General features: G+C 42.7%; 1 protein-coding gene across 6 annotated transcripts in view; it reads right to left on the bottom strand.

The window, feature by feature from the left end:
• Positions 1-24,571, bottom strand: part of RIPOR1 (RHO family interacting cell polarization regulator 1) — a 627,513-nt gene that overhangs the window by 215,507 nt on the left and 387,435 nt on the right. For all 6 annotated transcript variants that reach the window (XM_063945248.1, XM_063945245.1, XM_063945246.1 and 3 more), the window contains exons 7-11: positions 22,555-22,704; positions 21,295-21,358; positions 20,660-20,703; positions 6,179-6,304; positions 1,356-1,504 (exon numbers count right to left, since the gene is read on the bottom strand). In XM_063945248.1, coding sequence (XP_063801318.1) covers positions 1,356-1,504; positions 6,179-6,304; positions 20,660-20,703; positions 21,295-21,358; positions 22,555-22,704 — 533 coding nt within the window. The remainder of the gene's footprint in view (positions 1-1,355; positions 1,505-6,178; positions 6,305-20,659; positions 20,704-21,294; positions 21,359-22,554; positions 22,705-24,571) is intronic.

The following is a 24,571-nucleotide window of genomic DNA, read 5'->3' as shown; positions in this document are numbered from 1 at the left end:
TACAGGAGGCCATGATATCCATGACAACTGAGGAAGTCTGCCTCCCAGTTGACCACTCTGGGAATATAAATGGCCGAAATGGCAGGAGCCCATTGTTCTACCCAAATAAATATGTAAGACACACCTGTCATTACTTGATGACTCTGAGTCTTGCCCTGTTTATTGATATAAGCCACAGCTGTGGTGCTGTCTGACTGTATGCTTACAGGTTTCCACTGAAGAACCTGTTGGACCTGAAGCAGGGCATATCTGACTTCCCTCAATTCTGAAATACTGAATGAGAGGGCGGACTCTGATTTGCTAAGGAGATCCTAAAAATGATGGCTCAGAATGACAGCTCCCCGGTCTGTCAGGTTGACATCCGTTGTGACCAGTACCCAGTTTGAAACTGAGAAGGGAGATCCCTTAAATAGATTCAGAGTATGGAGCCACCACTGTAGAGACTACAGCTGGGGCTGCATACACACTTGCCAATGCCGGCAACAATGGCGGGGGCCATGCTGCACTCGGCAGCATGGACCACGCTGGCAATATGGCTAGATTTTGGCTACATGTAGGTCCGACGGGTGATGTCACCGATGACCCGCGGAAGCGTGCATCGTCTGAGATTTAGTGGGTACACACTGGACTATTTCAACCGTTAAAAAAAAAATTCTAGTGTGTACCCAGCTTAAGAACAACCCAGGGATGATTCCAGAATCACAGAAATCAGACTTCCTATAAGAGGAGGGTCCTGTGGTCAGGACAAGTTATTATTAGAGAGGACATGGTATTTTCTTGAGTGCAATTGCTTTGATTTCTGAAATCTGTCATTTGATACTGTATATTACAATTTTTTTCTCATTTTATTCCATTAACTAATGTATATATTTTGTATTGTTATTTTCTATACATATACATGACATTAATTTTTCATACATTATTTTCCACTCTTAATAGACTCCCTTCTTGTTTTTTTGCTTTCTTGTAGTATACATAGTTAAAGAAGTTTGGGAACATTCCTTAGGATTGGCTGACATACGATGCTGTATTTTCAGTTAATCATTGGCAATTTTAATTTATTCTTAGCCGTCAAACGGAGCACCTACAATATGTGTTTTGTTTATTCCTGTATAAGGGAACAGCCTAAATATAAAAGTACTCAAAGTTATTCATGTATAGGTTGTACTTATTTTGTTGCTATCTTCTGATTTCGTATGTTAAACAATCTAGAGTAAAAACACAAACTTTAAAAGGCATGATCAAGTGACTTATTGTTTTCAATACAAACCGTAATATTACAGGATCATCTAAAAATCTGCCCTGCCTTGTCCTTTACCTTTCTTATTAACATCCACTCTAGAGTTGGTACTTACTTCCAGTTGACTTCCAAACTGAGCTTTATTGTGCCCAAATCGTTAATGTCCACTGCTACCACTTGTGGGAGAGCCGCAAAGAGATCTTTTGTTTCACAAGACACGCTACCCACTACCACGTGGTTTGCCAAGCTTTTCAATTCCGTAACCTGCAATTCAATATCACATTTTCAAGTTTTTTTATTAACATAATTAAACAAAATATATAAATTCCAAACATGACTAAGGAGAAACTATAGCAGGATCAGATGCATCTTGTTGACTTACAAACTATGGCTAATCCCCCAGGGTACTGGCATATTTAAAATGGGTCCAGCATGTGTGGTGCACATGGGCCCCTGCATTCAGGGGGCCCACACATTGTACATCCTGCACACGAATAATTATACTTACCGCTCCAACTGCCCGTTGATAGCTGCTGAAATCACTGTGAAAATGGGCAATGCGATTATTTTCTCTGTGATTTGTTCATGTGCAGTACAGATGTTCCATGAACAAAGAGCAGGAATCATGTTCCCGGTGACCTGCGTATGTGCAGTAGACTCTGCCACAAAGCAAGAGTCTACCCACCAAGCTCTCCACCCCTCTTACAGAGTCTTACCTCCCGGAAATCTAACTCTATCTGCACGTTATATTTGCCCCACCTGCAGTGCACATGGTTTTGCCTATTAAAGAAATTTTGCAATCAACTCTGAATTAGGCCCTAAGTCTGTTAAAAAACCTGATAGGACATACCCTGTTCAAAAATGACCCACCGCTAAGGATTGTCAAGTACAGATAAATGCCGAATTTGACATAACAGGTACACCGTACAGTAGAACTCCAGATCCGGAAGCGCTAGGTCCAACTCTAATTTGGCCAAGAAAATAGTCCCTCTAGCTAAACAAGGCTTCCTTGATTTCCAAACATATTTAGTAAATATAGCATAAAACTTAGTAAAGAGGGAGTTAGGCAGCAATATTGACAGAGTAACTTGGGCAGGAGAACCATTTTCAATGAAGCTATACGTCCTACCAACGAGACTTCCAGCAACATACAGTCAGCTGTATGAAGAGACAATTTACCCAATAGAGTACAATAATTACATGGCACCAACTCATCCATCCTTGGTGTGATTTGTATCCCAGATTACATGATGCTTCTATCCGGTCAGGCATAGGGATAGGAACCATGAAGCTCCTTCAACAGGTCAGAGTGAAAATTAATGGGGAGATTATGAGCGCTGAGTTATGTGTAGGTGTTAGGGTTTTGGTTTTGTGGTATGGAATTGAGATGGTTAAGGGGAAAAAGGGGGTAGGTGTTAGGAAAGAAAAGGTTCAGAACAGAATAATCTCCCCCTTTTTTCCTAAGATTTATCTATTTCTTTGAGCTGCTTACCACACACCACATTAGCGCAGCACACTATACATCATCAATACAGAGTGAAAATTAATCGGGAAGTCTTAGATGTATTCAATGTATTGTAGAACACCAGAGGCCTAATTCTCCAAAATGGTACACAAGGACGGTAAAGAAGATGCAGGTTTAATAAGCGCCAGAAGTACAGCACCTGCAAATAAAGACATTTTATAAACAGAGCTGTATAAACTGGGGTCCTGAATAGCCTCCGTGGTCCTAATAAAATTCAGCAAGGAGCTCTATTGCCAGCACAAAAATCAAGAGGGGGGATTTAGGGGAGTGGAGTGTACATCTTTGGCGGGTGCCATTAGCAATGGCAGAGACAGAAGAGAGAAGGATGTTGACAGGAAAGCAGCTGTAACGGATCATCGATAACATGGTCTGGTATTGTCCAGATATTAGCTACCAAGAACAAACCCAGCTTGGTTCTGGTGGATTAGGGAAGGGATCAATGGGCCTAGTCTGTTAGCTATCAATTTCGCGTAGATTTTAACATCCAAGTTTAGTAATGCTATCGGACGATAATTAGTGACCAAGGATGGGCTCGTCCCAGACTTGGGCAAAACAACAATCTGTACTCCAACATTTTACGTGTGAAGAAACCTTTATCCGAGGCCTCAATAAACAACTGAACTAAGAATGGAGCAAGAGTATCCTTAAATATTTAATAAAAGTTATTACTATAACCATCAGGGCCAGGGGCCTTATGCAACGGCAAGGAATCTATAGCCCTACTGACATCTGGCACAGACCAAGGACTCCAAAGAAACTAAGTAGAGTATCTACTAAATCTGAATCTAACGAGGGGGGGTGCAGGGTATTTAAAAAGTTATCAATGTCTTTCAACAGTAGTTTGGAAAAATTGTAGGTTTCCTGCCAAACTATAGAGTCTACAATAATCATCTGCAAAAGCATTCGGCACCTCTAACGGATCAGTCACTAGCCCTAAATGAGTTGAAAACAGCTCAAATTCACTTGCTAGCCAATTTCCGCCTAAATTTCCACACTAGCGTTCTACTTGCCCTATTGCCCTGAACATAGAATTTATTTCAGCTTAAATAATGTTTTAAATCAGAGGTTCTCAAACTTGGTCCTCGTGGGCCCACACAGTGCATGTTTTGCAGGTAACCCAGCAGGTGCACAGGTGTATTAATTACTCACTGACACATTTTAAAAGGTCCACAGGTGGAGCTAATTATTTCACTTGTGATTCTGTGAGGAGACCTGCAAAACATGCACTGTGTGGGCCCACGAGGACCAAGTTTGAGAACCTCTGTTTTAAATAATGTTCTGGGGAGGAACCAAGCTGTGATTTGTGATAGGAATACAATACAGTGTCGATTCTTATTGTGTGATGTGCTTTTATCTAGTGATTGAACTACCTAGTCCAGGAAAACATTCCTGATGAGGGCACTGTTTGCACCAACATTCCTGAGGAGGGGGCTGTGTGCACTATGAGCTGCTGTATATGTGGCATTTATGGGTTGCTAGTTAACTTGTGTAACCAATCCAGTGTGTATCCTATACTTTACCTGTAACTGATCGGATATAAATACTATAGTAGGGCATTGCCCAGGGAAACTTCTTTGGGACATTCTTTGCCTGCAGGAGCAACAAGAAGATTGAAATTTATTCTAGCCTCATGATTGGGGAAAGCTTCTAGAATTGCTGATTGCTGTATTTGGACAAACCTACGTGGATTCAAAATCTGTAGCTAAGTACATTAAATTTCTATATGCTGTGGTGAGTGTATTTTTGTCTTCACATAATAACCACATTGCTCTACTGAAACCCTACAACCAGGTTCAACCGAAAAGAGCCCTAAAGTAGTTGAAAACAGCTCAAATTCTCTCCTAGCCAATTTCCCCCTTAACTCCTGTGCTAGAATTCTACTTGTCCTACTGCTCTTAACAGAAAATTCGTTTCAGCATAAATAATGTTTTGTGGACCCAACCCCTTTAAAGCCAACACATTCCATTCTTCCCTAGTTATCAGAAATTTCCTGAAGAGTTTAGTATCTGAAGGGGAATGTTTATGCTTAGCATCCATGTCAGCAATGTGGTATTCTAGCATGGCTTAGCATTGAAGGTTAGCCTTCTTCAGGTGCACTGCAGTCTAAATCACTGTACCCCGTATCAAAGCTTTTAAGGAGCACCAAAAATGTAATGTGGAAGTGTCTGCTGGCTTAGATACAAAGAAAATGAACAGAACATAGCCCGTTTGGATTAAAAATCAATGAGTTGCAATGATACAGGTGGGACCCTGTGAGAGCCTATATCCCATTTTTGACAAGCCCCCCTAATCTGTTGCAACGTCCATCTGTCCATTTTAGCTAAAACTATCCATGAGTATGAGTTGTGAACATTTGTGTAATCTCTAACCATTTGGTTCTTTAATCTCCACATGTCATATAACTCCTACTCTACTTAATCTTGACAGAAAGAACGAGAGTGATCCTGAGGAGGAGAAAGTCTCAATCAGATAGCTGGGGAGGATTTATATATAGCAGTATCTAGAACCAGATTACAGTCGCTAAAAGCAAAACAGACCCGTTACCACAAACATTACAGAATTTCCTGCAAAACGCCACCTGCCTAGTCCTTGGGAGCATATATGGCCACTAAGGTTACAACCTGAGTCTCCAGGTTACCAGAGTGTACCTAGCTTAAGAGTGGTGGAAAGACCTCTGGGTAATGTGAGCATTACTCCACAAAAAGAGGCCTTAAGGCAGACCTCAGGAGGGTAGTGAGATCCATGGCGCTCACGTGAATATGAAAGTGCATGCAAATTGCACAAGGAGAAGAAAAGTTACAGACGTAGACTGCTTCAGGAACTTGGCCAGGGAAAATACTGGCTGCTTTTGCATGTAGCACACAAACACTGGAGAGCTGAATTTTTATGCCGCAATTTAGAGCGAAAGCACACCACTCCCAACTGTAAATTCCAACTCCTACATCTTTTTACACATTTTAAAGCTGCTCCACCTGTTATGCCATATGGTTTGTCAAGGTTCAGATGTGCTCCTTTTTTGTTATCAGCCCTAGGATAACAGAAAGAGATGGCTTTTGAGATTGAAAATCTTAGGAGGTTTTCTGGAATTTTATAAATTTGCATTTTCATAGTGACACTATATAGTTGACATTTTGCTGATGTTTACCAAATTTGGCTGCACAATGGCTACAAAGAGGTTTCAAACGAATGGTTATTGTTGTTTTTGAACATATAATATAAATAAGCATAAACAACCCTCTGATCAGTCTCTATCAAAGATAACATTTCACAACAAATTTACCAGTTTATGTAATTATATTTTCCTTTGTTATACACAAGGTATTAAATGTCTTGAAAGTGGTAATAGGAAAAAAGAGGGAAACATATCTTTGCCAATAAATAGAAAATGATTTAAGCTAATCTGCAGCATGTACCTTTATAGAAAGAAATTCTGTGATTAATGGCAGGAATACCATGTCTTCGCTGTCCCAGACCTGTTTTCCATTAACTTCAATGCGTCCTTTTAATTTCCAGCGTTGTCGACCATACTTCATAAAAATCTAAAACATAAAATACAAAAATAAAGGTCATAGTATACAAAACGCCTGTAACTATGGGGATGTATCTGATAATGTTTTTCTTCAAGGTATTCCAATTAGCACATTACAATGGGTTCTACTAAATTTGGTAGAGACAGGTATATATAAAACACAGCCAGGATGGTATATAATGCATTTCCTACTCTTCCTCTGTGTCTGTAAATGACCTTCTAAGCTGTCTCTGAAAAATATAATATCTAAACATGAAACCTTTGCTGCCATGGGGCAATTCAAAGATGAAGAACTACCGTAGTTTTACAATTTTTTTTTGTTGCATTCAGTACTCAATGGCAGCTGATACAATGGGATGTAGCCAAGCAATACAATAGGAAGAACCATAAAGAGACAACTCAAGCCATATATGCTGCAGAATCAAACATTTAAGTGGCTGTGTGAAGAACCTGGATATGTTGTCCTTCAAACAGAGGCCAACATATCCAACTAATAATGGCAAGAGGGTGTATTGAAAAAATAGGATTTTAATTACCTACTGGTAAATCCTTTTCTCATAGTCTGTAGAGGATGCTGGGTTCCACATTAGTGCCATGGGGTATAGACGGGTCCCTTGGGAGCCATGGGCACTTTAAGAGTTTAATAGTGTGGGCTGGCTCCTCAGTCTATGCCCCTCCTACCAGACTCAGTCTAGAAACTGTGCCCGAGGAGACGGACATACTTCGAGAGAAGAAAATACACAGACAGTGGTGAGATTCACACCAGCTCACACAACAGAAAACCAAGCTAACCAGCTGGAAACAATTTAGCAACGGCTGAACAACAGTACTTAACCAAGTAACAATGCAGTACTTAACCAAGTACTAAACGTAGTACTTAACTAAGTAACAAATGCAGGAAATCGAAGCGCTGGGCGGGCGCCCAGCATCCTCTACGGACTACGAGAAAAGGATTTACCGATACGTAATTAAAATACTATTTTCTCTTACGTCCAAGAGGATGCTGGGGTCCACATTAGTACCATGGGGATGTACCAAAGCTCCCAGTACAGGAGGGAGAGCGCGGAGGCTCCTGCAGGACCGATTGACCAAACTTTAGGTCCTCAGAGGCCAAAGTATCGAACTTGTGGAACTCCGCAAACGTGTCCGACCCTGACCAAGTAGCCGCTCGGCAAAGTTGTAAAGCAGAGATACCCCGGGCAGCCGCCCAGGAAGGACCCACTTTATGAGTAGAGTGAGCCTTCACAGATTTTGGATACGGCAAGCCTGCCGTAGAATCAGGGGTGTATCTGGGAGTCTGAGCGCCCCTGGCAAAGTAAGGAACTGGCTCCCCCACCTCCCCCACCCAGGGACACAGAGCGGGGAGTTACAGATAGGCTGAGGTCAGGGACAGTGAGAGGGAATTACGAGGAGGGTGCGGGCAGGGACACCGAGAGGGAATTACAGGAGTGTATGGGCAGGGTCACTGAGGGGACAGTTACAGGGATGGTGCGGGCAGGAACACTGAGGGGGAATTACAAGATGGATGCGGACAGGGACACCGAGGGGATATAAGCACACATACATACAGTTAAAAAACCCTCTCTAGGTGTGATGGCACTACATGTCCCAGCAAATCCAGTTGACAAGGTGTGCTGGGACTTGTAGTCTCAACACAGCTGGACAGGCAGTCACTGGTCTAGATAACTCTCCATACAGAGCTCTTTGTTAACCTGTGATCCAGACTGCCAGGATATATCATGCAGTGCAGCTACGGTACCACAGAAAATGTACAGGTATGCTCATGCTGCACTGCTGACTGGTGCCGATTGTAGTGGCTGGTGTTTGGTGACCAATGAGAAGGGGAGCGGATGAGCAAGAGGAAGTACCTCGCCCCTCCCCATACCTGGAAGTGCCCCGCTCCCCGGCTATATTCACATACCTCGCAACTTTGAAGGGGGAGGAAGAGGGACCTCTGCGCGTCGAAGCCGCGTGCAACCCGAAAAGGGGATGGCTTGCCGTGGAAGGGGTGTGGCATCTGTCGAGTGGGCGTGGCCGAACGCCACGGACCAATTTTCGGCAATTTGGGGGCGTGCCCAGCGCTCCACGAGCAGCTGGGCAGCCCCCTGCTCCCCTCCCAGGATTGAATAGATGCCGTGCGCACGGCATCTATTCAGTGATCACCGGCTATTAAAGCCTCCCCCAACTGCCCCCCGTCCGCGGGACACTGCGACCCGCAGGAGTGACAGCTGGACAGTGTCCGAATAGCAGGACTGTCCCGCTGAAATCGGGACAGTTGGGAGGTATGTATTCACCATCATTGTGACTGTAGTCACAGAAAGTGTCAGAGTGCAATACGCTTCTGAGATTCCGGCAGTGGATGAGCACTGCTAAGGGATGTACTCAGTGAGAACTACTATGTCATTCTACCCCCTGGTGCGGATGGCACTGCCGGTCGGCGCCCCTCTCTTGGCCGGCGCCCCTGGCAAGTGCCATCCTGGCCAATAGGAAGATACAACCCTGTGTAGAATAAGCATGCTGGATAGTAAACCTGATCCAGCGAGAAATCGTCTGCTTAGAAGCAGGACACCCAACCTTGTTGAGATTATAAAGGACAAATAGTGCGTCCGACTTTCTGTGATGAGAAGTTCTCTTCACATAAATCTTGAAAGCCCTTACAACATCCAAGGATTTTGAAGTAATTGAGGAGTCAGTAGTCACTGGCACGACAATAGGTTGGTTGATATGAAAAGCCGACACAACCTTTGGAAGAAATTGCTGACGCATCCTGAGCCCAGCTCTATCTTCATGGAAAATCAAGTAGGGGCTCTTCCAGGACAATACCCCCAATTCCAACACACGTCTAGCAGATGCCAATAGTGTGACCGCTTTCCAAGTAAGAAACTTGACATCAACCTCCTGTAAAGGTTCAAACCAATCCGACTGCAGGAACTGCAGCACCACAGTAAGATCTCAAGGTGCCGTAGGAGGCACACAGGAAGGTTGGATGTGCAGAACCCCTTTCAAGAAAGTCTGAACCTCAGGGAGGACAGCCAATTGTTTCTGGAAGAAACTGGACAAAGCTGAAATCTGAACTTTTATGGAGTCAAACGTAGGCCCACATCCACACCTGCTTGCAGAAAGAGGAGAAACCGCCCTAGTTGAAACTCCACCGCAGGAAACTTCTTGGATTCACACCAAGACACGTACTTTTTCCAAATACGATGGTAGTGTTTAGACGTTACTCCTTTCCTAGCCTGTATCAGGCTAGGAATAACTTTGTTCGGAATGCCCTTCCGAGCTAAGATCTGCCGTTCAACCTCCATGCCGGCAAATGTAGCCGTGGTAAGTCTTGATAAGCGAACGGCCCCTGTTGCAGAAGGTCCTCTTGAAGTGGAAGGAGCCTCGGATCTTCAAGCAGTAACTCCAGAAGATCCGCGTACCAAGCCCTTCTTGGCCAGTCCGGAGCAATGAGGATCGCCTGAACTCTTGTTCTTTTGATTAGTTTGAGAATTCTTGGGATGAGTGGAAGTGGAGGTAACACATACACTGACTGAACACCCACGGAGTTACCAGGGCTTCCACCACCACTGCCTGTGGGTCCCTTGACCTGGAACAGTACCTCCGAAGCTTCTTGTTGAGGCGGGAGGCCATCATGTCTATTTCAGGTACGGCCCAAAGACTTGTCACCTCTGTGAACACCTCTGGATGGAGGCCCCACTCTCCTGGATGGAGATCGTGTCTGCTGAGGAAGTCCGCTTCCCATTTCTGAAGATTGCTGACAGCGCCACCGCGTGCTTTTCTGCCCAGAGGATAATTCTTGTTACCTCTGACATTGCAGCTCTGCTTTGGGAGTTCTTGAAACTCCAGACTGTACCCCTGGGTAACAATATCTTGTACCCAGGGGTCTAGGTCTGAAGACGGCCAGACATGACTGAAATTTTTTAATCTTGCTCCCACCTGCCCAATCTCCAGGCTGAGAGGTCCACCGTCATGCTGAGGATTTTGAGGAAGCAGAACCAGGTTTCTGTTCCTGTGAACCTGTTAGTGCAGGTTTTCTGGATTTCCCCCGACCTCCTCTAAAGAAAGTGTAAAGGGGTTTGGACTTTTTAACTTTCGCGGTCCGAAAGGACTGCATTGTACACGTAGGATAAGATTTTCTAGTAGGCGGTGTTGCTGAGGGAAGAAATGTTGACTTACCCGCAGTTGCCGTGGAGATCCACGCATCTAACGCTTCCCCAAACAGAGCCTGACCTGTGAAGAGTAGGTTCTCCACACTCTTCTTGGATTCGGCATCCGCAGACCATTGGCGCAGCCAGAGTACCCTGCGTGCCAAGACCGCCATGGAAGAAACCCTCTCATTGAGATGGCCAAGGCCCTCATGGCCTCCACCATGAAACCTGCAGAGTGCTGTATGTGACGTAAGAACAATTCAATGTCACTTCTATCTATGGAATCTAATTCCTCTAGCAATGTGCCTGACCACTTTACTATGGGTTTAGAAATCCACGCACAAGCAATAGTGGGTCTTAAAGCTACGCCAGTAGCCGTGTTTAATGATTTGAGTGTAGCCTCAATCTTACGGTCAGCTGGCTCTTTTACAGCGGTGGACCCTGGGACAGGTAAAACCACTTTTTTAGACAACCTAGACACGGAAGCGTCTACTATAGGTGGGATTTCCCACTTTTTCCTGTCCTCAGGGAAAGGAAAAGCAATGAGAACCCTTTTTGGGATCTGAAATTTTTTTCTTCGGGTTTTCCTTGGATTTTTCAAACAATGCGTTAGATGCAGGGAATGTAGGGGAGGATTTCTTATTGTCAGTAAAGTAAGCCTCCTCTACTTGCTCAGGGACCTTATCAGTAATGGGTAAAATGTCCCTAATAGCCTCAATCATCACCCCCCTGCATATCCCCATCACCGTCCCCTGTATCAGAGTTGGTATCCTTGTCAGCTTGCATTATCAGGGTAAGAGCATGCTTCTTAGGGTAAATAATTGGGGTATTTGAAGACGTAGTGGGAGCTGAATACGACAAAATCTCAACAGACTTTCTCAAAACCTGTGTTTCAGTCTCATTTTGAGCTATCAGAGATGAAATCTGGGATATCAATCCCCTAATAGAATCCATCCATGGGGGATCGGATTCAGAAGGCTGAGACAGTATATTACAATCCGGAGTACATGGAATAGACTCTTCAGGAGAAGATACACACTCTGCAGCACAAGATACAGAGTTTCTAGACATGTTTATGTGATCTATACAAACACACACACAGGAAAATGCAGACACAGTCCCCCCAGAGTACCTTCAGAGGGACACAGAGTATATGGAGCAAGCCACACAGCGCGCCAGTAGGCAGTTTATACAGTAAACAGCCGGCACTGACTGAATAACCTTAATAGATTAAAACAGCTAATATTCCCCCCCCGCCCCCACCCGTCTATAACACCCTGGTACCGCAGAGGTATGCTGGAGTTATGTGGAGGGCAGCGCTCCCTGTCAGCGTCTCTTCAGTGCGATCTGCAGGGAGAAAATGGAGATGGCGAGTGCTGGATCCGCTCTGAGGAAGAAGCCCCGCCCCATGTAATGGCGCGTCTTCCCACTTTCAGTGATTATACTGGCCTGAGGTGATTTGGCTGCTAACCGTGGGATTAGCCCCTGTTAGCATCTGTGACCAGTGTAGGGTATGTGCGCTGGCCCAGGGCGCCCCTCACCGCGCCGCACGTCAAGTACTGCTGAGCCCTCTGGAGTGCAGCCTGTCAGAGCTGTGCTCCCACCCTTGTGCCGCCATACCCGCCGGCGACCCGCTTACCGGGGCGCCGGCATCATACTCACCACTCTATCTTCTAGCTCTGTTAGGTGGTGGCGGCCGTGCTACGGGAGTGAGCGGTCACCTCGTGGGCTTGCGATCAGCACCCTCAGAAGCTCAGAGTCCTGTCAGCGGTGATAGAGAACCATTAACTTCTAGAGTTGGTTCCTACTCTTCCCCTAAGTCCCATGAAGCAGGGAGGCTGTTCCCAGCAGCATTCCTGTACCTAACTCTTAGAAAAAAACAATAAAACTAGAAAAACTCCTAGGAGCTCTCCTTGCTGTGACCGGCTCCACCGGGCACATTTTCTAAACTAAGTCTGGTAGGAGGGGCATAGAGGGAGGAGCCAGCCCACACTATTAAACTCTTAAAGTGCCCATGGCTCCCAAGGGACCCGTCTATACCCCATGGTACTAATGTGGACCCCAGCATCCTCTAGGACGTAAGAGAAATGTATGTATAGCTGACTTGCAAAGTTAATAATCGTCATCCCGAAAAAACTGACCGCAATCAATTGGAAATGAAAAACTACAGACCAATTTCGCTATTAAACTTTGATTAAAAACTTTTGCTAAAATACTAGCTAATCGGTTAACCCCTATTTTACCTGTTTTAATACACACAGATCAGGTTGGCTTCAATCAGAACAGACAAGCCACTTATAATACTAGGCGGCTCATTAATAATATACATATCGTGCAAGATAAACCCGTATCAGCCCTGGTGGTGGCCCTCGACGTAGAAAAGGCCTTTGACAGGGTCGCCTGGCCATTTATACAACAAACCCTCATACATATGGGTTTTACAGGGGCATATTATAATGGCATACCATTGCAATATTACAACCCTTCTGCTTCTATTCTCGTTAACGGCCTTTCCTCTGACCCTTTCCCCAATAGGTGCAGTAATCGCGAGGGCTGCCCTTTCCCCTCTTTTATTTGCTTTAGTAATGGAGCCCTTAGCTGCAAGGATAAGGCTTAACAGACATATCTCGGGTATCCTGTTAGGCACACAGATCACAAAATTGCATTTTATATGGACGATGTGACTTTGACCTTAACCGACCCTCACCACTCTCCCTAATCTCTTTGGAGAAATTAGCACTTAATCAATTTTCAAATTATAAAATTAGTACTGATAAAATTGAAGTCCTACATTTTCATATTTCTCCCTCAGACCTCCATCTCCTGCAGTCTGCATACACATTTAAGTGGCAAACCAATAAATTTTAGTATTTCGGAATATATCTCACCAAATCATGTTCCAATCTTTATGCACCCAACTTCCCAAAACTACTCCGCTCAACTATTAAAATCAGACCTCTGAACTTGGGTTAAAGGACTTTTATCATGGATAGATTGCATGGCTGCAGTGAAGATGACTATATTAGCTCGCCTATTGTATCTGTGACAGACTACCGATCCACATCACCACCAAAGTTCTGAAAAATCTCCAAATAGAGATCTTAATTTTCATTTGGGCAGGAAAAAGACCTAGGGTCAAATGTAATAGAGTGAGAGTTTCACAAACGGAAAGATTTGGTAAGGTTTTTAATTTTTATTTTTAAAGTGGCAATCATTTACACAGCAAGCTCAACCTGGTTTTGCAGTGTATATGATTGCCACTTTAAAAAACACCCTGAAAAACCTTACCAAATCTCTCACTCTTATTACATCTGGCCCCTAGAGTCAAAATGTGTCTAACTCTAGGAACATTGTGCATCAGGAGGCATAGGCATTCCAGATTTTATTAAATACTACCACGCCACCCAACTGACTTCATGTGTTTTATGGCATGCTCCTCTTAACCAAAGAATATGGATGTCCATAGAAGCTGACTCGCTATCAGTATTTTCTCCCTACAGTCTCCTCTGGTGCTCATCTCATCACCCCCCTCTTATTTTTTCTCTTCTGCTGACCATCCGCTTTACACAATCTATCTGGGACCTATGCACCTGTCTTTACCATCTCTGCTCTTTTCACCTCCTCCTGGTTCAACTATGGAATAACCCTACATTTCCTCCAGGTATACAGAATGATATATTTCAACACTGGACCTGTCATAATAAGCTTTTTCTTCTAGATGTTTCGCCTCTTACCACCTTTTTGGATTTCGCTGACCTGCAATACTGTTACACTCGCTCTCATAAGATTTCTATCAATACCTTTAAATTAGATCTTTTTATCACTTCCTTAAAAAATCATCCCTTATAAGGTTTTCTATCAATACCTTCAAATTAGACATTTTTATCACTCCCTTAAAAAAAATCATCCCCGGTTACTGATAAGACACCCATAGAGTCATTATGTCAATACCGCCAATCAACAAGAGGACTAACCTCACTATATTCCAGGTGTTGCTTTCCCATAAACAACCTCAGAAGGAAGCACACGAGCTGGCTTGGGAACGTGAGGTGGGTGAGACTCTAACCCCCGAGGAATGGTCTATAATTAGACTCGAAATCACCAAAAGCTCAATCTCAGTACACATTACAGAAAATTATTACAAACTGTATCACACTTCCGTGTTGTGTTGGAGACCCTGGTCACCGGTGAAATCTGCATATATGGTGGATTTGGTGGCCAATTCCAAAACCGTTGGAATCCTGGGATTTTGGCCAAAAATTGGCGGTATTCAAACTCGGGATTGGAGCTTCCAAGCCTGGGGATTTTGGGATTAACCAGCCCCCTTTGTTTTGTCAATGACATGGCAGCCAGAGCATCCTCAGGAGGCTCAGATGCTGCCCGGATTCCCCTGCCCCGACGGTGCACACTGCGCAGGGTGACACAATGTCATAGGTCACACCACGGAGCCCGACACCAGCCACCCGCTATCCGGACCTCACAGCCCGCCACCCGGACATCACTGCTTGCACTGCCCCTAAGCAAGTGGACCCTCCCCCCAACTCATTCAGATGATGATGAGGTGTGTGGGCTGGGCGGGGTATGGTGAGGCATTGAAAACAAACCACTCCCGGGTATCCCGGGATTGATTATTTATCCATCACGATTACCGGGATTGGCCTCCCTAATAGCAGACATACCCTCAAAGTCAGCTACTGGTTGTAGGTCCATAAATTAATTTAAGATATAGTTGGTATACAAATTCCTAAATCACCTCTATATACTCTGCTCTCACGACCCCTCCCTAAATGTCCTAAATCTGCAACAAAAGCCAAACAAACACATTTTAAACATAGATAAATGTCATATTGCAACATGTTGGAAGATGACACCACCTTCAGTGACCGCCACCATCAATGTTATCTGGTCTACCTATAGGATGGCATGTATTACTTCAATCATACATGATAACTCAGATCACTTTCTTAAAGGTTGGCCCCATGGATGATTCACTATGAGACTGAACTCCCCTGACAATTATGTAGCTATGTCCTCTCATCTTACAGCTGGATTGAAATCCACTACTCTCATTGACTAGTTTACTCCTACGACCCCTTCCCCACACACTCTCCTTGTCTTATCTTTCTTTTCCCCATTTTGATTACCCTCAATACTCGTCTTTAATTACTTTTTCATACCAATGTTTTACCTATCATTATACATACATCTTTCTGTATCACTGATTTAAATGATCTGATCAAGGCCTTTATATTTATATATGTTCAATAATCACTATTGTACACTGTAAAAACAACTGTTTATTAGTAATTCTCTGTTGCATTTCTCAACCCTTGCAGAATTACAACATGTATACATTATAAATGTTTCTGCAATGCATATTACCTAATAAAAAAGACTTTAAAAAATAAATAAATGTCCTCTATCTATAGAAGTATGATAAAAGTGGACTGAGCATGGAAGGGTAGGATTAAAATCATGGAGAAGTTAGCATAGGGAGGGAAAAGTGTAGGGGGGAGGGCTGATGTAAACGAAGAGTAAGGGATCAAATTCATATTCGCAAAATAAATGAAAAATATAAAAAACACAAGTAAAAGCAGCTCATATGTCACCTCATGGATTACGCTGGTGAGGTGCTCAAGTGTAAATAAAATCTTTGCTAACAAACAGGGATCGTTGATGAGTGTGTCTGTTTCCAGCTGAGGGCTATGAGGCATGTAGATGCAGTGTGCATATGAACTTTGAGTTTTTGGCACACTAGAAATTGGGTATGGAAGAACATAGAATGGGTTGGAAGGAAGAAAAACCTGTAAAAAGGCATATATTAAATCGTTTATACAGATGTGTCCTCTCACATCTTTGCTCTGTGCGCTATAAGTCGCGATACACATAGTGCCGTGTGACTCGGTAGCGACAAGTGTCTTTCCGTGAAAATGCAATAGGACGCAAGAGCAGCTTTTGCTGATTAAAATGATATGTGGCATGCCTATATTCTGTGTGTGAGTGTATTTGCATACAACATGCTATGCTACAGTGTTTTCCTGGAAAACACTGTAACGTGGCATTTCAGATGCAGTTCCGAAATGCTGGTACTATTGCATTACATTGCGTATAAGACGCATTTTCGCAGAAAAAAAAATACCACAAAAAAGACGCTCGGTGCTACAGAGTCGCACCACGTCATGGTGCGACTTGGAGGGATTTTTAGCATGACTGCAGCAAGGATGTAAGAGGACATATCGGTAGGATGCCTTGAGCATGACAGACCACCTGTAAAGGTCTGATGAGAATAGGTAGAAGTTTATATTATGCTAGAACCCATTGGGTTGTGACTATACTGTGACTAATCTGTGTGGCGTTTAGATTTATCTTTTCCCTCACCATCCTGAAGGACCAAAAAGGCTTCCTGGGAGTAGAAGAAACATTCTCTCTATTGTATTGCCTTCCTGGTTTATAACTGATTGTGTCTCAAACTATTTTTTATTCAAATAAGAGTTACTTCAAAATAGAGGTTAGCCATACTAATTTTAGATTGGAAATCAGCATAACCAAGGGCTTTTTCTGGCCACAACTTCGTTATTGCTGAAGAAAATGTCCAAAGCAGCTTCACAAACAAATCCAACACTTGATAGCAGATATTGAGTTATCACCTTGTGAAATGCATCTCACAACAACTCTAACGCTCTAGACACTTTTCTATTGAAATATCGGATATCAAAGTGGTTACTGAAGAAATATAACATGAAAGCACTTTCTATCTTCCTATCCATGGGGTCCTAAGAGAACCCCCACCTTTTAGAGGACTACTCCATTTCAGCATATCGTCATTATCTTCTAATACCATGCTTATAAGAGAACTTCGTTCTTTTAAACGCCATGGAGTGTGCAGGAGCACTGCTCTTTCAGCTTTGGTGCCCTATTTTAAAATGTTTACAGCCAGTTCTACTGTCGGAGTCCACAGTCTGGTGAACCCACATTTGCCAGTCTGTGCTCAACTTTCAGCATGAGATGACATATGGCTTGGATTGATGAGAAGGTAAGCCTCTACACTGCATTATAGATCATCATATTTACCTGTCTCTACTTACTGTAACTTAGAAAGGTGTTAGTTAACTCATTAAAATGGCTATGAACCATGAAGTAGAAAAAATTAATTTAATGCTTTCAACAAAGGCTTAAAGAAAGAAACTCATTCATGAATAAACAATTGAAAATAGAGTCCTAGTACCCATATAGAAAAAATGTGAATTGGAGGGCTTTGGGGTTTTTTGGTTTTTAATTGGAGATAATAATGTACAATAAACTGTAATATGGTCACCAGAAATTATGAAAATTTTTCCAAGACCACTTTTTGGGACAAGTTTTTGTAGCATCATTCTGAACAGCTCGATCAAGGAAACGCACACTTGCAGACTCTACCCAGGACTTCACAGTGCCAGCTGATCACCACATTAAAACAAGGGTCAATGGATAAGCGAGACAGAAAGGTGACTCCCAGCCCAGAAAAATGTACATGGAGCTATCCTTCTATTGGAAAAATTAGTAAGTCCATTGATGGCTCTACAATCAATAGGTGATGATTTTGAACCATCGGTAGAAAATCATTGGGCCACCACCAATGATGTTCCCCATCATCAAGCCCATGGTGGCCCAAAGAAAAAGACAGTCGCCATTGACGGTTGCAAAACAGTCAATGGCAAATGGCCATTCCTACTGGAAATACCCCAGAAGTTGCTCCAATTTACTTTCAAGACCATTGTTAAACCACACTGCACATGATATCCAGATTACCTCTCTCCACTCCAATCTATCCTCAATGCTGCAGCCCGGCTCATCTTCCTCACCAAATGCACTTCATCCCCCCCCCCCCCCCCCCTCTCCTACAAGCCCTTCACTGGCTTCCCTTCCCTTTCAGAATCCAATTTAAACTTCTCACACTCACTTACAAAGCACTCACCCACTACTCACTTACATCTCTGACCTTATCTCCCTTTATTCTCCCACCCATCCTCTTCGCTCTGCAAATGCACACCGACTCTCCTGTCTTCTGATTACTTCCTCCCACTCCTACCGCCAAGATTTTTCACGTGCTGCTCCCTTACTCTGGAATTTTCTACCTCTCCCCCTCAGACTCTCCACCTCTCTACAGAACTTCAAACGGGCTCTCAAGACCCACTTCTTTAACAAACCCAGCCAAATCTCATCCTAACCCTCTGTCCCACGCTCGGTCTACCCAATCTGTGTTACCCCTGTCTGTCTGCCCCTCCCCTTTAGAATGTAAGCTCTCACGAGTAGGGCCCTCTTCCCTCAAGTGTTTATCCTTTTCTTACTTTAATAATCCTCAACTGCCCAAATCCTGCAGTTCTCGGCCACCTTGATACTTATCAGTGTCATCTACTGATGTAGATATGCTTAGATACCCTGTACTTGTCTGAAATTGCCTTCAACTGTGAGTCACTGTTTTCCTGTTTTGATTATGTGCATATGTACTCTGTAATTGGGGCTGCAGAACCCTTGTGGCGTCATATAAATAAAGGAGAATAATAATAATATCCATGTCTCTTATATGACAAACAATAAGCATTTGAAAAACTAGATTCTAATTTTACATAACACAGCAACAGTTTCTGAGGTTGAAAAAAGACAATTTGTCCATCGAGTTAAACCTGTTAGTGGTCTCCTACACTGAAGTATTTTTAAGACTTATTTTAACCGTGATGAGTGTTTAGCCGTAAACTAAAAATACTCATTTTTTTATTACTATAATACATATATTTACCCACCAAAACCCTGTATATCCTTATCCGTTAGGAATCTTTCAAGCCAATTTTTAAAAGTAGTGACAGAGTCCGCCATCAATACTCTCTCAGGCAGGGAATTCCATATATATATATATATATATATATATATAATGGAAAGAAGGAAGAGCGGCACTCTGCGTCTTGAGATCAAAAACTTGTATTTGAACAACACATAAAAGTCTGACGTTTCGGGGCTCACATGCCCCTTTGTCAAGGTTGTACACCTTGACAAAGGGGCATGTGAGCCCCGAAACGTCGGACTTTTATGTGTTGTTCAAATACAAGTTTTTGATCTGAAGACGCCGAGTGCCGCTCTTCCTTCTTTCCATTTGAAAATTTCCATTGGGATGGCACCGGTGCCCGTGTAATCCATTTTTGGGAGTGCCTGTTCACCTGCTACTTGTGTATGTATGTATATATATATATATATATATATATATATATATATTGTCCTTACTGTGAAGAAACCTTTCCTTCTCTGTTTGTGAAATCTCCTCTCCTCCAACCTAAGCGGGTGTCCGTGTCCTTTTTGAAGATCTTACCAAAAACAAATCCTCCGCTAGCTCTGTGTATTGACCCCTTATATATTTGTAAATGTTAATCATGTCCCCTCTTAATCTCCTTTTTTTCCCAATGTAAACATGCCTAGCAAGCCTTTCCTCGTATTCTAGAGTCTCCATCCCCTTTATCAATTTGGTCGCTCATCTCTGAACCTTTTCTAGCTCTAGGATATCCTTTTTGTAGTTTGGTGCCCATAATTGTGCACAGTATTCAAGATGTGGCCCATGCTTCTAGTTTAAATAAGTCGTTCTGAAGAGACTCCACATCCTCCACCGAATTTATAATTTCTTATAGTCTGCAAAAATGTACACTATGCTCTCTAGACCTGCTACTAGATCATTTATGAAAATGTTGAACAATAGTGGTACAAGTACAGACCCCTGTGGCACACCTGTGAGTACCTTATTCCATTTCGAAAAAGTTCCATTTACCACCACTCACTGCTCCCTTTTATCTAACCAATTACTCACCCAAGTGCATTGCGTGTTCCCTAGCCCAAGTTCTCTTAACTCGTACATTAGTCTCATGTAAGGTACTGTATCAAAAGCTTTAGCAAAGTCTAAAAAGATTATATCCACCTCTTTACAATGATCTAGATTTGCACTAACTGTTTCATAAAAGCCTATTACGTTAGATTTGTGAAGGATAGATCATGTCAAACTATGTTGGTTCCAATTAATAACCTTATTGATTTTAAACTTTTAGTAATTATTCTGAAGGTAAGGAGTTATTCATTTACATTGTAAAATAATAAGAATATAAGATAAAGTCAATAAAATACTCAAATTCCTGCTGATAGCAACCTCTCCAAAATAGTATTTGCTCACAGACCTCCTCAAGCCAAAATGGATTTACCTCATATTGATCTCCAGCACACAACCGTGCAAACCCTGCAAGACCTATGCAAAATAAATAAAAATACATTAGCCCACTTAATAATTACATTAAGTGCAGGGAATTATACACAAAGGTATTCAGGTGCAGGCAAAATACACAAATCCCAAATTACTGCATGAGTAGAAATAATCTTGAAATTGCTGTATTTGCTTTTTAGGGGGGTAGTCAACTGGTGCTGGTTTTTCTGACAGTTGGAAAAAAACTGCACTTTTCGCAGGTTATTAGGTTGATTATGCATTCGACCTATTCAATTAAAGTGCCTTTTTTTCAACTGTCAGAAAAAATGGCACTTGTCGAAAAACACGTGGATTGGCGAGATACTCGCCGATCTACATGTTTTTGTCAAAAACGCGGCTGTTTTAGACAGTTTAGCGCTGATGCAGATTTGACTTACCAAGTCATATCTGCATTGTCGATATGCTGGCTGGAAACGGCCAGCATTGAACAGTGACGTCAGAGAGGATCCAACTTCTATTGAATACACCCCTTGGTCTCCTAGACATTTTAAAGCGTTCACAACAAATGTGAAAAGATGTTTGAGTCTTTTACTTTTTCTAAACTACAAAATAAAAATGTACTGTTCATATCCTCACCCTTCATTTTTATGTGAAACTCTCCCAGCTGACTTTCCAGGTCATTTTCCAGTACGCACATGTTCTATTGTAAGATGAAAGGAGGAAAATTACATATTTAAATAAAAATTATAATGCAGTCTATTCTTACTGATCCTCACCATACATAAAATGGTGGCGTGCCAACTCTACACATCTGCACAATTTAAGTTAACTTTTCATCAACTGAACATCAAATGTGGGTAAATTGTGATGTAAATAGTTCCCAGAGTAATACACAATGGAGACTTTGTATCTACCCTATGTAAAGATTAGGTATTTTTAGGGCACACTACACAGGCTTTGTTTGGTGCGTGTTAATTATAGGAGTGCCACTTGAATTTCACTGACACGTTTCCATTAGGTACCTTCCTACTACCACCAGTATCAGACATACATTCCATAAATATTCCACGCTAGCTGCTGTGGATTCGAGTCTCTGTAGCTGAAGCAGCTGTGACTTCATTCTCTGACTAGCAGGTTTACAGACAGCAGTCTATAAAATAGTATACACTTCCCACTTCAAATATGCTCACCAGTGATTCAGTTCCACCAGAGATTTGGTTAACAAGTACAAGCAGAAAGTATTTGCTGAAGACCAAATCTCTGTTATCCTTATTTTACAGAAAAAAATTGAATGACAGATGGAGCATAATTAAGTTAAGCAGAATTTCCTCATTATTAAAGTACTGCTTCTACCATTGGGGTAATTACCACAGCAGGTCATGCACAATGACTATTAAAATTATGATACTATTTAAAATATTAAAGTATAAAAAGATAATAAGAATGAGAAAAACATAATTTTACATACAGTGAGAAATTTACTATTCATTATTTATTACCAGTTGTTTAAATGGCACACACATATTCCGCAGGGCTTTACAAAGAGTATTTTGACCATTCACATAGGTCGCTGCCCCAGTGGAGTTTACAATCTATATTCCCCACCATATTTATACACACACACACACACTCACACACACACACACACACACACACACACACACACACACACACACACATTTGGTTTATTTTGTTGGGAGTCAATTAACCTACCAGTATATTTTTGGATTGTGATAGGAAACCAGAGTACCCGGAGGAAAGCCATGCAAGCCGGGGAGAATATACAAACTCCACACAGTTAGGGCCATGGTGGGAATCAAACCCATGATCTCAGTTCTGTGAGGCAGTAATGCTAACCATTCCACCATCCGTAAACTCAAATCAAGCAAAGCTCACCTCTGTGTATTCTTTATATCCTTTTCCAGCTTCTGACATGCTCTCACGAGCCTCCTTGCTGCTTGGAGAGACTGTGTAAGCTCTCACCATATTATGTGCTCCATCCCTCAGTCTACGTTGGATACAGTATGATTCATACAGCTCATCTATCTGGAATAAAAACAATAATAGAAATACACGACACAGTACTCTGGGATACAAATGAAAGATTCATATTTGTGCTCTGTGTTTATGCATACTATAGCAGTGTGTCATTTATTTTATTTACAAACAATTGTTAGATACAGTCAGAGGAGGATTTATCACAAGGCAACCAAGGCGGCTGCTTACGGCTCAGCGGGCCCTTATAGGACCTGTGGGTCCTATGAGGGCCCGCTGATATGGCTGTATGGAGGACATTTCCAGTGGACCAAGACCTTCCATAACTGATGATATATCAATATGCCATTATCAGTGCTGTAACTAGACATTTTAGCGCTGTGTACAAGAAACTGCATCGGCGCCCCCCCTTATTTAAAATAGGTCCAGCCACGCCAAAAATATAGGGGCACGGCTTCACGGAGAAGGGGTGGGGCAACAAAAATAGGATTTTAATACCTACAGGTAAATCCTTTTCTCTTAGTCCGTAGAGGATGCTGGGGATGCTTCAAGAACCATGGGGTATAGACAGGATCCGCAGGAGACAAGGGCACTTTAAGACTTTGAATGGGTGTGAACTGGCTCCTCCCTCTATGCCCCTCCTCCAGACTCCAGTTTAAGGAACTGTGCCCAGGGAGACGGACATTTCGAGGAAAGAATTTATTTGTAAACCACGGTGAGCATCTTACCAGCTCACACCTCCAGTATGCCGCAGAACGTGGCATTCAATAGAACACCGACGGTATGAAGAATATGCAGCAATACGCTGACATAAAGCGTAACACAATCTGTGTGTAAACTAGTGATGTGCACAGGACATTTTCGGGTTTTGGTTTTGGATTCGGTTCCGCGGCCGTGTTTTGGATTCGGACGCGTTTTGGCAAAACCTCACCGAAATTTTTTTGTCGGATTCGGGTGTGTTTTGGATTCGGGTGTTTTTTTTAAAAAAAACTAAAAAACAGCTGAAATCATAGAATTTGGGGGTCATTTTGATCCCATAATATTATTAACCTCAATAACCATAATTTCCACTCATTTCCAGTCTATTCTGAACACCTCACAATATTATTTTTAGTCCTAAAATTTGCACCGAGGTCGCTGGATGGCTAAGCTAAGCGACACAAGTGGCCGACACAAACACCTGGCCCATCTAGGAGTGGCACTGCAGTGTCAGGCAGGATGGCACTTCAAAAAAATAGTTCCCAAACAGCACATGATGCAAAGAAAAAAAGAGGCGCATCAAGGTCGCTGTGTGACTAAGCTAAGCGACACAAGTGGCCGACACAAACACCTGGCCCATCTAGGAGTGGCACTGCAGTTTTCTAGCGAGAGGATGAGTGCTTCCATCCTCATGAGAAGCTGAACCACTAGCCATGAACATAGGCCAGGGCCTCAGTCGTTCCTTGCCTCTCTGTGTCGTAAATGGCATATTGGCAAGTTTACGCTTCTCCTCAGACGCTTTTAATTTTGATTTTTGGGTAATTTTACTGAACTTTTGTTTTTTGGATTTTACATGCTCTCTACTATGACATTGGGCATCGGCCTTGGCAGACGATGTTGATGGCATTTCATTGTCTCGGCCATGACTAGTGGCAGCAGCTTCAGCACGAGGTGGAAGTGGATCTTGATCTTTCCCTATTTTAACCTCCACATTTTTGTTCTCCATTTTTTAATGTGTGGAATTATATGCCAGTATCAATAGCAATGGCCTACTACTATATATACTGCGCACAACTAAAATGCACCACAGGTATAGAATGTAGATGGATAGTATACTTAATGACGACACAGAGGTAGGTACAGCAGTGGCCTTCCGTACCGTACTGCTATATATACTGGTGGTCACTGTGTCAGCAAACTGCACAACTAAAATGCACCA

This window comes from Pseudophryne corroboree, chromosome 11 (genome assembly GCF_028390025.1).
Source record: "Pseudophryne corroboree isolate aPseCor3 chromosome 11, aPseCor3.hap2, whole genome shotgun sequence".
Classification (NCBI taxonomy): domain Eukaryota; kingdom Metazoa; phylum Chordata; class Amphibia; order Anura; family Myobatrachidae; genus Pseudophryne; species Pseudophryne corroboree.
Note: the sequence above shows the minus strand (reverse complement) of the source record. Positions and strands in the feature narration are given on the sequence as shown.